Here is a 14,847-nt window from a genome sequence, read left to right as displayed (position 1 = left end):
TTCGTGCCAGATCGGAGAAAGATCTGAGTGCTTCAGATGCATTAAGCACTGTATCCTCTCCATATGTTAGTATGGACATGGACACGCTTGAACTTAAGGTTGCCATCTGTGGAGTAGTCAGGAATGATCAGAAGAGTAGCACTAGGGATCCCTGGGTGGTGCAGCGGTTTGGCACCTGCCTTTGGCCCAGGGCGCGATCCTGGAGACCCGGGATCGAATCCCACGTCAGGCTCCCGGTGCATGGAGCCTGCTTCTCCCTCTGCCTGTGTCTCTGCCTCTCTCTCTCTCTCTCTCTCTCTCTCTCTCTCTCTCTCTCTCTGTGACTATCATAAAATAAATAAAAATTAAAAAATTAAAAAAAAAGAAGAGTAGCACTAAGTTCATTGATTTTCCACAAAGAGCTGTAGTCTTCCAGCAGCGTGTTTAGATTCTACAAGCATGCTAGAACGACATGGTTCAGTTCTGAAATATCCATGAGGAGAAAAGACAGAACAGACAGACCAGAACTCTCCTAGCTCTAAATAATTTCTTTCTTTCACCTTTGATTTTTTTTAAAGATTGTATGTATTTATTCATGAGAGACACAGAGAGAGAGGCAGAGGGAGAAGCAGCCTCATCACAAGGAACCTGATGCGGGACTTGATCCCAGGATCCCAGGATCACGCCCTGAGCCAAAGGCAGATGCTCAACCACTGAGCCACCCAGGTGCCCCTCACCTTTGAATGTTAAAATAAAGTGTGCTTTTTGTACCCGTTTTCACTAGTGCCTAAGCTGCACCCAGGCATTCCGGAGAACCGCTTCATTTTGGGAACACCAGAAAAGAATGCCAAAGCAGAGCCCAAAGTGGATGTGGGCTCCAGGTCCCGGAGCTCGTCCAGCACACCCACCAGCCCGAAGCCCCTCCTGCAGTCCCCCAAACCCAGCCTGGCAGCACGGCCCACCATCCCGCAGAAACCAAGAACCACCTCACGGCCTGGTAAGGGTTGTGCTGGGCAGGGGCAGCCTGCAGGGCTAGCTGCATCAGGACCCCACAGACAGTTCCAGGAGCTGCTGGTGAACACGGCCACAGGGGCTCCACAGGAGGGGTCCCAGAAACTGGCCAGTGGCTTCCAGAGGAACAAAGGCTGAAGGGTTTCATTATTTGACACCAAGGCGCGAGGACTCTGGGACTATCCCTGCATTCAGGCCCCGGGTTAGAGGGCCAAAGAGAAAACAGTCTTGTGTTAGGTTGGCCCATCTGCAGGGCTCAGTTGGGCTTTCTGAGAACTGTCTCCAGAGTCTACAGATGCTTCAGAAAAGGCCTTGCATGAGGGGTGGGCACCATGAATGTTCTGCGAAAGATTTAAGGTTTAGAACAGGACCTGGCAGACTATGGGCCTGTTTCTGTAAATAAAACGTTAGCGGCACACAGCCAAGCCATCTGTATACGTGTTGTCTCCAGCTGCTTTTGTGCTAATGTAGCAGAGCTGAGTTCTTTTGATGGAGGCCGTTTGACCTGCAGAGCCTGAAATGTGGACAGTTTAGCCTTTTACAGAAAAAGTTTTCTGACTCTTGTTTAGAAAAACTGATGAAAGAAGAAACTTAAAAATATCAGAAATGGATTAGACACTGCCTTATTCTCTCCTGCAACTGGTATTTCATATCAGGTCCTTTTTTCTTTTCTTTTCTTTTTTTTTAAGATTTTTAAAAGTTATTTGTTTGCCCCAGTGGTCTATTATAAGAATTTTTAGATAGATAATATAATAAACCCCATATCACCTCTTCACTTTATTCTCTTATAATAATTAGGCAAATAAGGGTAGATTATATACATATAGTCGGATTATGCTCATCACCATCATTACTGCTAATCTGAACTGAACACTTCACTCTGTGCCAGGTACTGTTGTAAGTGCTTAATGTGGATAAACCTCTAATCTTCCCACCACAGCTCTGTTCCCCAGATGCAGAATGTGAGGCCCAGAGACACTCAGTATGGCAAGTCCCACAGCTGGTGAGCAGCAGGCAGACACTAGGGCTCCCCCAGCTGTGGGGGTACGGCCTCCCCCACCATGGGCATGCATACTAGAAAGTAAGACACGCGGCTCATCATGGCCATTCATCAACATGCAGAGGACTGGGTGGAAATGAGAAAAAAAGCAGTGTTGCACATACCCAAACTTATTCCACTTGTGGGTATTTCCCATTTTCCCTCAAACCTGTCTTTCATTCACCAAGCGGCCAGCTAGTTAAGCTTGCTGGTCTCTATAGCCCATTGGTCCTTAAAGAAACCCAAAGCCCAGTCTCCAACTCACAGCTACCGAAGGACAGTGGAATCACGTCAAACCAAAGTTTGTTATGATGAGAAACACAAAACATTTTGTTATGCGCACAAAATATTGTCGTAATAGAGTGGGGAGAATGAAGGCAAAAAAACACTTAAAAATTTCTTTTCAATGACTCAAAAGCAGGCTGGTATCTTCATCAGCAAGGTGTAGCTCTAGTCTGCTCTGCAGTAAAAGAATGGCTTTTTTTTTAAGATTTTATTTCTTTATTCATGAGACACACACAGAGAGAGAGAGAGAGAGAGAGAGAGAGGCAGAGACACAGGCAGAGGGAGAAGCAGGCTCCATGCAGGGAGCCTGACGTGGGACTCGATCCCCGGTCTCCAGGATCACGCCCTGGGCTGAAGGCGGCGCTAAAGCGCCGGGCCACCTGGGCTGCCTGAGAATGACTCTTATAAAATGGACCTTGCTTGTAGAGTGCTTCGGCTCCCCCGTTGGAAATTCTTAATGTCAAACTATCTGGGTTCCCAATATTCTGTGGCATGGAGGTTCTGTTTTCAATTTATTTGTTAAATGTGTTCGTTTGTATCTTAGCACTTAGTATACCAAGATTTATATGCACAAACTAGTTTGTTTTTATAGCACTTGAGAATTCAACAGACACTTTGAAATCCGTTCTCTCATTTCCTCTCCATGGCTCTGAGAGGTTGTCTGGGCAGGGAGAGCTCTATTGCGTCCTGTTCAGGTAGTGAAGCATGTAGGAGAGTTGAATTGGAAGTAGAAGGCTGAGGAGAACCTAACCAAAAATTATCTTCTCTGTACACACACACACAGACACACATGCCAAGTTCAAATAACTTCGCCAGCAACAGAGCAGAAGAAGGAGCACAATTTAGGAAATCCTTTCAGTCAAAATGAAATAGAACAGCCTTTAGAATTAAGAAACTAGAGTTTTAATCATAGCCAATTTTGTCGTCATTTCCTTCAGCAGTTCATTTATTAATCTCTTCACCTATACAGTGATCACTAAAGTCCTTTTGGTTCTAAAAGTCAGTGATTCCAAGTTACTCGTGGTGTTCTCAGTATGTGTAGATAGGTACATGCACCCACATTCCATAGGAATATGTTTGTATGTATTTCATGACCACTTCACTGGATTCATCAGTAGGTAGAGGCAGGGGATCATAAATATTACATATTTGAAGAAAATCCAACAGCTTCTGTGTCTTTTGGTTGTGTGTCTTTTGAGGCAGAAGGAACATTGAGTTCACTTACAGTGTAATTTTCAAGTATCAGCTCATTAAAATTTTCTGCATCTGTAAGATAAATTCACCTCTATCTGTGAGTTTTAGAGATTTTTCACCTTTCATGAGTTTTAATTATTTTTCCCCTACTGTTTGTAGATATTACTTGCAGGAACACAAAATTAAGTTTCAGCCAGAAAAATTCGATGATGCTTTTAAAAAATTATTGGCTGTTAGTATTTAAAGATTCACCTGGCTTATGTTTTAGGAATCCAGTTCATGGAACATTTTGATTCATGTGTTTGTGTCTCCCCAGAGGACATCCCAGACTCTCCATCCAGCCCCGGCTCCTCTAAAATTGCTCTTCTTCCACCTGTCCTGAAAAAAGTTCCTTCGGACAAGGAGAGAGATGGCCAGAGTAGCCCCCAGCCCAGTCCCAGGACATTTTCCCAGGAAGGTAAGAAATGTTTTCTTTACGTTCACTTTCTCCGAGGAGAGTTCTTTCAAGAGAAAGGAATTAATCTTGGACTTAACTAATATCTTAGAATTTAAATCAGCATCCCTTCGAATAAAATTTTGGAACCAGAGCAGTTTCCTCACTCAGAAACTTGATTCAACATTATTGATGACACTGGAGCTTAATAAAGGACCATACACAGAGACTGAAGGCATACTGGACACCCCAACCCAAGGTTTAACTTCTTTGTAATCACTAGGTGCTCCTGAACTGGCTCCCAGCAGGTAAGGAATGCCTTCAATATTTTGTGACTCATCTGGTGCTACTTACAGGCCTCTAGGTCCCCTTATTTACAAGCAAAGCTCGTACTGGTTGTAAATTACCATTGCTGTGGCTCACAAGCAGCCCTGCAGGCCCGAGAGACCTTGTAGTTCCTTATGCTTGCTCCATCATGAGGTCAGACATTCCTTATTCTCATGGACTTTCAGGAAATCACTATACCCAGTTTGCTGCTTCTAATTTGCTGGGGTAGCAGCAGAGCAAGAATATCCTGGAACTTGGGTACCATCTCCCAGAATCAGATCAAGAGTGATCAGTAGAGGTGAGGTTTTTGGGGTGGGTTCAGCATCCACCGTTCCTTTCACCCGCCTCCCTCATTCTGTCAAATACATCATTGACTTTTGGGTTCTGTACTTCATAAAAAGTAATATAATTGCCATCTCTAAGCCCCTGCTTATAAAGAAATTCCAGAGCCACACGAGTCATTACCCATGACCAGATGGCTTTTGTTATGGTTTGGGGCTGCTTTGTTTTATCTTAGATGTCTGATGCCTCAGAATTCTTAAACTTTTTGGCTCTGACATATTCCTCCATTGGCATGTTTTCTTTTATTTTTTTCTTTTATTAATGGTAGTCTTGTGTCACAGTTAATAGAAAGTATTTCTGAGTACTATCTTTGTGACTTGGGAGAGTAATAATAAAAAAATAAATTAAAAAAATAATAATACTCCCTGCTTTCCCCTCTCCATTTTGCAGATTCATTTGGTGGGTATAAGCTTTGGCTTATAGCTTATTGGCTATAGATAAAAGAAGATAGGGTTTTGACCAAAGCCGATAAACCACTCATGTCAAACAGACCAACTAAAGCCATGAAAGGTAGCTGGGGCCTCTAGTCCTCTTACATGGAATGAACAAATACAGGGCTTGGTGTTACAGCCACAGCCCTTGGAAGTCTTAGTGTAGAAAGAAGAACCTTCGGTGGTGTCCAGTCAGACTCACTCGAGCCAGTACATGTCCCTGGCAGCCCCTCCCCCACTCCTACCCTCTTTTTCCCTTCTTTCTGCAGCTGCCAACTTTGCAATCTTACTTGTAAGGACGTTTCGAAAATTGCTTGACATTTATGGAAAGTGATGTTTTTTAGATGCTCATGATTAAAACAAGGCTTGGAGGTACCCACCAGCCTCCTGAGCACAGGGAACATGGCGCACCTCCAGTTAAAATGGATGAACAACACTAGCATGCCCTTAGCTGCTTTGGGAAGAATCAGGTGTTCTTTCCTGGGGAACTTATTTGCTCTTTAGACATTTCAGAGCTCTGGGGTAGATGTTTGGTTCCTCTTCTCGCCCCTCACCCTGCAGAGAGCAGACGCTCTAAGTGATTCATGCCCCATCTTTGTAGGTAGGGACTGGAGAGTTTGCATCTGGGATCCATAATAAGTTAACCACAGAGATCACTCTGGTGATGTCACCTCGTATTGAAATTGAACTGAAAATACACACGCAGTCTGAGAACAGTATGTAAACATCCAAGGTGATAGGAGTTCAACTTCAGTTTATTTATCAGCTCACAGGCCCTGCTGGCCCAGAAATGATAGCCACTTATGAGCCCTGTCCTTTTCATTAGAAAATGTTCCTGATGTGCTCATTCCTATTTTCTTGTGCATTATTCATGCTGGTTACTTCATTTCCTTGTTCTGTGCCTCCCTTTGGACTAGCGTGCCCAACTAATTTCTGAAACAGGTAAATTGCTATGATTCTTCTGGATTATTCCATAGTGAATGTGATTTTTGTTAACCCATCATGAAATCAAATTGGTAACCCAGGGGCCTTTTGTTAGCACCTTTTGGGGGCAGACTCGGAGCTCACCTCATTTTGCACCACATTTCCATAATGTTGGCTGTTGAATTCTGTAGATAATGGTGTATCTGTGTAGGACCAACGCTGTAGGTTCCTTACATCCTAAATGGGGTGGGTTCTCTTGTACTTTAATTTTTAGTATTAGTATTCTTTATATTAATGTCGGCACATTGATGTATTTGCTAATATAAAGGGTAAAACGAATCCCTTTTCCTCAGTAGTGCAAAGAGGAGATTATTACAAAAGACATTCAGATCATGACAGTGACAAGCCTTCCAGTGGAGGGAAAAGATCTTCAAAACTGTACTCCACCATTGCGGAAGAGGAAGTGAATGCAATTGGGCACAGGAAGTCACAGCCAACAAATGGTTAGAGCCTTCGATTATCATCCCTCACTGACCCAAAGCTTACAAACTGGCACTAACAAAAACAGACTTTAATTGAATAATGTCTATCCCACAACCGGCTCAGGGATTATTCATACAATTGCTTTTTTTTTTTTTTTTAATCATAAATGGCAACAGGATGGTCCTTCCCTTCCCTTTGGGGCAAAAAGCATTGACTTAAAAATCTAAAATTACAAACTATCCTGATGCGAATCAAGTTACTTCTGAGTAGGGCGACTTGTCCTTTCAAATTTTTTGATCATGTAGGTTTATTTTTATATTTGGGATCATGCCTCCTGTCCTCTTTATCTCTCTACTCTTCTGTTAGATTTTAATTGGGATTGGATCAGAAATTCATAGAGTAACAGAGTTTCTACCTTTCAAGAGTATTGGCCTAACCATCTTACCTTACCCTCTTTCAGGCAAGGATCGGTAAAAAGCTAGACCTCACACCATGCCCACGATCTTCCATTGGACATTTGATGACCCTTTAGTGAGAAGGAGAGAGTACCAATTAACTTTTCAACCTTTAAGAACGGTTTATTCAATTTTATAGCAGTTGCTCTCTGGCACCCATCTTCCATTTGATACTGTGGTAAACTCTGGTGTTCTGCTCAGGTGGAGATAGCCCCAGGAGACAAAAAAGACAGATTTCAAATGGGCTTTCATCTCCATTGGGAAATGTTAGAGCAAGTGTAGCTGATTCAGAGACAAAACATCTTTTCTGTGACTCAGTACTTATGATCTTGCTGGTTGATAACTTTTTATAAATTTGCCTTGAAAAAATCTTTGAAAGGGAGTCTTAAAGTATCATAAAAGAAAAGAAGGGAAAAAATATAAAATATTCTGATATATGAGATTCCTTTGAAGTACTTTTTCCCTTGAAACAGGGTACTTTTCTTCCTGTAAAACTCTGAGGGGTTAACATGTGAGAGTATTTAGACTCCCAGTGATTAAGGGCATGGTGTGGCCCAGTATTCAAGCTATAACCCCACGCCCTTCATGGCCTTCTAAGAAAGCACCCCAGATGGCAAGTCAGTGAAGTGATCTTATTGTAGGAATAACTTCTTTACTACAAGAGGATAAACTATTCTCAAACTTGAGCACTGTGTTACTGATAGTTTATGTCTTATGACCCACCTTACAGCTTAACAACCCACTGACTTATGTACAGTGCCTCAAGTGAGAACTGTTGTCTTTGAGGACTTTCCTTGACAGAGGTTTAAAAACCAAAACAATGATAAAGCATCTACTGGTCCCCCCACAAGCAACAACCTTTGGAACCAACGTTCTTGGGCAATGCCATTGGATGAGCTGTGTGCTCTGACTTGCTGAGTATCTGGCACACACTAGCTAGATGATGGAGTAGATTGGATGGAGTTAAGGACATGACCCACAGCGTAGGTCACATACAAACATTCTGTTTGGGCCAGGAGAAGCTTCTAAAGGATTCCTGAAACTAAATAATCTGTCAGCTATACTTCAATTAAAAACTTAAATAAATAACAGTGATTCCATGGCCACTACGGCAGAACCCTGTTTGACCCTATAATAATAATAATAAAAAAATACACTATGTCCCATTGCTTTTGTACATAAAGTTTTATTGGAATGCACACATGTGCATGCGCATGGACTTTCTGTACAGTGGACTTTATAGACACAGGCTAACAATAACTCTTCTCTCTACAAGGGATTTTCTCTGACATTTTCAAAAAAATCTCTTATCTTCAAATGATAGAAAAATTACATAAACACCTCAGACATTTATTTTCTCAAGAGAGGCAGAGTTACTTTTAGAGTATATTAAGTCAGAAGTTCTGTCTCTATATTGTCTCTTTTGATAAAGTCACATAGATGTTTCTAGATTTAGGAAATTTGCATTTTGAACTATTGTATTGACTGACTTCTATCACTTGATTATTAACAAAGAACCTTGATGCGATGCAGTGTCATTTCTTCTGAGAAGCCACTGAAAGCACCTCACACGAGGCTCAAGGAGACTGCCCCCAGGACCACACTGATCCTGCAGGAAGGCTTTGAGATAGAGTCAAAGGAGGTTGAATGGGATCCCTGGGTGGCGCAGCGGTTTGGCGCCTGCCTTTGGCCCAGGGTGTGATCCTGGAGACCCCGGATCGAATCCCACGTCGGGCTCCCGGTGCATGGAGCCTGCTCCTCCCTCTGCCTGTGTCTCTGCCTCTCTCTCTCTCTCTGTGACTATCATAAATTCATAAATAAATAAAAATTAAAAAAAAAAAAAGGAGGTTGAAGACAGGGATAAGCCAAACCATAGGAAGGCAAGAAATTCTGTGCCTCTCGCAGGTTTTTCCATGACCTCCTCTCTGGTTTACAATCCCCATTGTGTTGGGCTTGCATCAAAGTTCGATGGAAGTCAACAGGACCATCTTGTATTTGCTTTTCTACCTTGATTTCTTTAAATACTGACAGGAACCAAAAAAGCCATTTTACAGGAGCTTCAATTAAAGTAAATTTATGTAAAAGATTTTCGTTTTGTTTTGTTAGTGCCGATTCCTGCAGTTGCCTGTCTTCATTCTTGAGAACCACAAAGCAGTCTGCTTTCTGAATAGTTAGTTCCTGGTTAACAAATGGCATTTTGTGCAGAGCAATTCTGTTACACCATGCTGTGTCCTTTCCTTTGGATCTTTTATGAGCAGCTTCGTTTATGCTAAAACAGCTTTCTTCTTTCCCTAAATCGTGTATCCATGTAACAAACAGAGGCTATTGTTCTCAAAGCATGCTGCATATTTGTATCATGATTACTGTTTTAATTGTGTGGCTCTGTTAGTATGCACAGGTACAATGCTTACTTTCTTTTCCTGGAAATATCTGTAACTTTGGAATTTCCTGTCATGCATTTCATTATAAGCTGTGTTGTTTTCATTAGAGTATGTCCTATTTTCTGGAAAAAAAAATAGTTGATTTTGTCTTTGTGTGTATCATGATGTATCCTGTTCATTCAGCCCATCTTCTAAGATTCCTTTTATATGTCACTTGATTCTTATATAATCCAACCAGTAGCCAACCAATATGTTGGCCATGGCTTTTGGTAAGCTGGTGCTCCATTCTACTTTTTTTTTTTTTTCACCAGAACTGGGTTCTACTACCCTTATATAAGTTCTTGAAAAGAAATTTATCAATTGTCAGCTGTTTGGGCTCCTACCAGAAAGTATAAAAAAAAAAACAGAGCCAGCTAGCAAATGTTATTTTTAAGGTCATCATGTTTTCCTCCTGGGAAATATGAATGTCAGTGGAGCTTAAAGTGGAAAAAAAGCTCCAATTTTCAAATGCATCTCTCATTCTGAATTTATATGCACATTTTGGAAGCTTTAAAATTAGCACATGTCTATACACATAAATATATATATATTTGCATGTGTGATATATACAAAGTCAAATCATCTTTAAGAATGACAGATTTCATATTTGAGCCTCTCTGTACTAGGCATTGGCACTGTAGGTGAGGTGTGAATATACGCAGAGTGTTTGTATTGAATAAATTACCTGTTCACTTACTCAGGTATTTTTTATAATTTTAATGGTACGTGGCATGGCAAGAAACACTTGTATACACACACACACACACACACACACACACACACAGCTCCCCCAGCATGTTAACTGTACAGATACTTGCATTAGAGAAGTGTAGTAAAACAATTTGATTTTTTTTTAATCCTGCATAAAGTCAAGCATTTAGCATTAACTCAGACTGTGTAGGAGAAGGTTCATCTGAATTAGTAAAAAGCCTGGATTTTCTAAATATTTTAAAATAATTTCTAGAGTTTTCAAGCAGACATAATCTTATTTGGAGTATTCCTTAGTGGAAGCTTGACCAAACCTACCTCAATAAAATTGTAATTAGCATCCTATTTATATGTAATCAAATCGATGCTGCCTAAGGACTGGAAAACAAACTTGACAAAGAGCATTCCCCCTACAAAGTTGTCTGCACCAGTGATTTGGACTAATGAGAAGGCGAGAGGCTCTGAGAGTACATTGGCTACTTGTCTGATTTTCGTTCCCTGATATCACCTGCTTGCTCTTCTTGTCCATTCGTTGACCTCCCTGCCATGTAAGGAAATGCCAGCCCGCTGCTAGTCTCATCACATTCACAAGTGGTAGAGTTTAATCAATGAAAGTGAATATTGTGAGAATGAATTATTTTAAGATACTTTATTTGAGAGAGAGCAAGCATGAGTGGGAAGAGGGGCAGGGAGCCTGACGCCAGACTCCATCCCAAGACCCTGAGATCCTGACCTCAGCCAAAGGCAGACACTTAACCAATCGAGCCACCCAGGAGACCCTAAAATGAATTTTTAAATAGAGTCACTGCCTTAGTGAATTGCTTTTGTCAGGCCTCTAGAGAGACCATGTTGTTATTCCTCTCAGTGACCATATTGGACAGATTAAAATTTATGCCTTCATGACTGGTATTGGGTCTGTGTCACCAACCTAAAACCCAACCTGTTAACTTATTAATGTTTGCTGTGTCCTTGCCACGTCCTCCACCCCCACTCCTGCCCCCCAGCCCTGGAGGACTCAGAACCAGTGTCACTTGAATGTGGATTGAAGGACAGTCTGCTTTCTGCAGGGAGATTCCTATGTAGGATCTCTCTGAATTTCACTACTCTGCACTCCAGCGACCTTGGTCGGTTTTTACCTGTGACATAAACATTGTTGATAGCCTGAATTTCTCCATTTTTAGAGAGGACACTGATGTCACAGACATGAAGTAGGCCTGGGATTTTGAGGAAACTAAACCACTAGGAGAGATGAAAAGCTTTTTAATCTAAGAATTAGAGGAAATAATGTTTGCTCTGAAGACAAATAAGCAGTGTATCACCGTGTTTATTTCTTCTTTTGAACCTAGAATGTTGGAAATTTATTTTTGAGTCACTTGATACACAAGAACAATTCATTTTGGTTTTAAAAGGGAATGAAGAGAATTTTCTAGCATGATGTTCCTAGTAATGCTCTATTTTGGGGTCAGATTATTGCAGTGTCTTCGAGATGAAGATAAAAATTTGCTCTACTTTCTCCTGTTCATAGCACATGCAGAAGCTGAAAAGTTAGAGGACTCTGTGTATTACTATCAAATTGATTTTGTGATAAAGGACAAGCTATATATAGAAAATTATTTACCTTTTGCCCCAAACTGATTTGTTGACAGCTCTCAAAGGAAATTTTTTTTTACACAATACAAACTAAAGAATAAAATCAGTTGTGATATTTATTCATCACTTTTCCCTTCCATCTGAGAATTTACTCAAAAGTGTTGGGTAAAAAGAGGTCAAATTTTTGAAAAATACTTATTTTTATGATGAGATTTGAAAGGTTTATCCTTTTCAGAATACTGGATAATTCCACTTTAATGTAATTAACCAAATTTAAATGTTTATTGTCTAGAGATCAGAATCTGGCCCTGACAACCATATTTGCAAGGGAAGTACTTTATTATGTTTGTGTTTTGACTATTAGGTTTCAGGAGCTTTTACTTCCTGAAACACTCTTTAGTGAATTAAGCATTTAAATAGCTAGTTCCTGGCAAGATGAATTTTTAGCATAATGCTAAAATCAGGCTGATGAGAAGCATCAGATGAATCCTGTTACTCTCCAGGCCTGTTCCTGGTTGGATCCTTTGAACTTCTGAGTGATAAGGAAGCTTTTTCTTCTTTTAAGCAATACACATGGGGGTATGGTATTTTTAGCTTAAGTGGTATCTGTACAATAGGCTTGGTGAGTAATATGTAATAACCCTTAATAGCCTTGAGGTATATGGTACCAGTGAAGCTGAGTTCTAGTTGTAAAGAACATGGTCTTTGAAGAGAAAGATTCAGTTTACTTTTTATTTTAAGATTTTACTTACTTATTTTAGCCCACTAGCAGGGGGACAGGCAGAGGGAGAGGGAGAGAGAATCTCCAGCAGACTCAATTAAGCACAGAGCCTGATGCGGGGCTCCATGTTAGGACTCTGAGATCATGATCAGCCAAGACTAAGAGTCAGATGCTCAACCGACTGAGCTGCCCAGGTGACCCAAGAGAGAGATCCAGTTTAAATCCAGATTCCAAGTTTTACAAAACCTCCCTTCCAGAGTAGTTGGGAGGAGTAGCAATCATACAGCAGAGTGTGCCTGACATGACAGATACCGAAGGCTCAGTTCCACTAATTATCCTCCCATCATCACTTTGTAAAGCCACAGGGGATCCTTCACATTTATGTGTCATCAGAGCAGGCAGCAGGACTGGCACTTCTCTTCCCAGGAGCCTAGTTCCAAATTGACTCTACCATCAGCAGGATTCATTCCTTTTTCACAAGACTTTAAATTCTTCATTTCCTAGAGAGTAAAACCGAGGCTTGCTGAAGCTCAGAAAGGCCTGAGCACAATTGCTGGGCCCTTCCTCCCATCCTGGCCCCAAAGCAGAGGCAGCCAACTCTAGATGGTGGCAGAAGGCATCAAGTAGGACATCTGTCCCGCTGCGACTCTGCCAGGCTGTCCTGTTCTCTCGGCCGCACCAGGGGTGGCGGGGTGTGCAGGGTCAGGAGTCCCCTTCTTTCTCCCACCCTCACCCCAGATTCTCAACCACAGCTATGACAGGTTTGCCCTCTCATAGACTGGGGTCTCTATGTTCTCTTGTTTTACTTCATTTCCGTTTTTGTTGGTCTGTTCTTAATTTTCATCTCAAGTCTCTAAACATAGTTGGTAAGCTGTGTGTGCCTGAGTCCTGTGAGCCCTCCCACCTGTCGGGGCCCCCACATCTCACCCCATCACTGGTCAGACCACTGATTGTACTGTGTGTATTGACCCTAATGAAGTCCTTCTCTTTCTGTTTCAGTTTCAAGGAGAAGCTGGGGCCAGCAGGCCCAGGAGTACCAAGAGCAAAAGCCATGGTCCTCCAGTAAAGATGGCCACCAAGGCAGCAAGTCTAGTGACTCTGGGGAAGAAGCAGAAAAAGAGTTTATTTTTGTGTAAAGGTCCCTGTGCAGAAGTCTGTTTGCGCAGGGTGCTCTGTTAGCCATTAGAGAGGAATCGAGGACAACACCTCTTCCTACTTCCGACGCTCTTCTCTTGGTGCTTTTTTCTTTTCTTTCACCTTCTTTCTTTACTGACTTTTTGAAAACTGAAACAGACCCATTTGGGGCAGGGAAGGGGATCAAAACACATTTGTTTGGTCTTCTCCTCACCGATGGCATTTGATTTTGAAGCATTCCTTCACATGCCTTCAGTGAATGCCAGCAATTATCCATGGGCTGTACTTGAATTTTCTCTGAGGCAGCTAAAGTTTGCCCTGCAAGATGAGTTTTTGGAGGTAAACAAAGTAACTGGATACATATACACAGGTAACACCACCGGCTGACAGTGGGGTACTGCTGCAGGTACCCATGTCAAATCTGCACTTGACTCAATAGAGCAATTTATTCTTGATGTATGCAATTGCACAGTGTAAGTATATTAACAAAGCACACTAATAAATAATTTGTAGAAATTATATATATTAGATCTCGGCTATGGTTTTTACATTCTCCCATGGGGAACTTCTTCCTTCCTGATGTGGAATTGTAAATTTAAATTTGGTCAGTGTGACCTTTGCAGTATCATCAAGAAGCACAGTTGAACACAGAGAGAGGCCCATGGCTGATCCTACCATGTGCCCAGGTGAATGTACATAGTTGATTGGAATGAAGTTTTATGAATATTCGTGATTTTTGAAGCCTTTAATTTCTGTCTGCATATTAGCTTTTAATGTATGATTTTAACAAAGAATACTTGGACACCTGTAAAAATCAAAACACTACTCTTTTTAAGACATTTCACAAATATTCACTTACATTACAGGCTGAGGTATTTTATTCATATGTATATTTATACCAATAAAATGATTTTACAAGTGGAATTTTGACCTTCTCTGGTTACTTTTTCAAGTGAGGATTGGCTTTGTGGTAGTAAACTTTTGTTTCCAAAATCCTGATCACAGATGCCAGATAACCAAACTTCTTATACTCAAAATAAATGTAGCTTGCTAATCCATTGCTTGCTCTCACCTTTAGGGAAAAACATGAAATTAATAAAAAATTTACATTTTGAGTTTGATCCACTTCCCATTACCTCAGATCAAGGGTCATGCAAGGGGTACAAGCATGAACGATAAATGTTTTGAAATCACAAGCAGTGTGGTTGACTGTTGGCAAGAAGAATCATACCAGTCGGGGCATGTGTGACATGACTGTCCTCCACCCCACACACACATACACACCTGGCATAGACTGAGTGCCAGGAAATGTGGTTACCTGCCATTGCATGAGATTCTGTGCAGACAGATAAAAGATTGTTTCTTCCAAAT

At 41.4% G+C, this 14,847-nt stretch overlaps 1 protein-coding gene across 3 annotated transcripts in view; it reads left to right on the top strand.

The window, feature by feature from the left end:
• The window catches only part of CARMIL1 (capping protein regulator and myosin 1 linker 1), a 325,852-nt gene extending 311,452 nt beyond the window's left edge, over window positions 1–14,400 (top strand). Inside the window, exons 35-38 of one of the 3 annotated variants that reach the window (XM_055322434.1) lie at window positions 764–976; window positions 3,825–3,965; window positions 6,322–6,468; window positions 13,342–14,400. In XM_055322434.1, the coding sequence (XP_055178409.1) occupies window positions 764–976; window positions 3,825–3,965; window positions 6,322–6,468; window positions 13,342–13,478 (638 nt within the window). In that variant the 3' untranslated portion in view covers window positions 13,479–14,400. Of the gene's footprint in view, window positions 1–763; window positions 977–3,824; window positions 3,966–6,318; window positions 6,469–13,341 lie in introns of all 3 variants that reach the window. The other 2 variants (XM_055322433.1, XM_055322435.1) reach the window with 2 other exon arrangements.
• Window positions 14,401–14,847: the final 447 nt, after the last annotated feature.

This window comes from Nyctereutes procyonoides, unplaced genomic scaffold (assembly GCF_905146905.1).
Source record: "Nyctereutes procyonoides isolate TBG_1078 unplaced genomic scaffold, NYPRO_anot_genome, whole genome shotgun sequence".
NCBI lineage: Eukaryota > Metazoa > Chordata > Mammalia > Carnivora > Canidae > Nyctereutes > Nyctereutes procyonoides.
The sequence above is the reverse complement of the archived record's forward strand: the minus strand, read 5'-3'. Positions and strand labels throughout refer to the sequence as shown.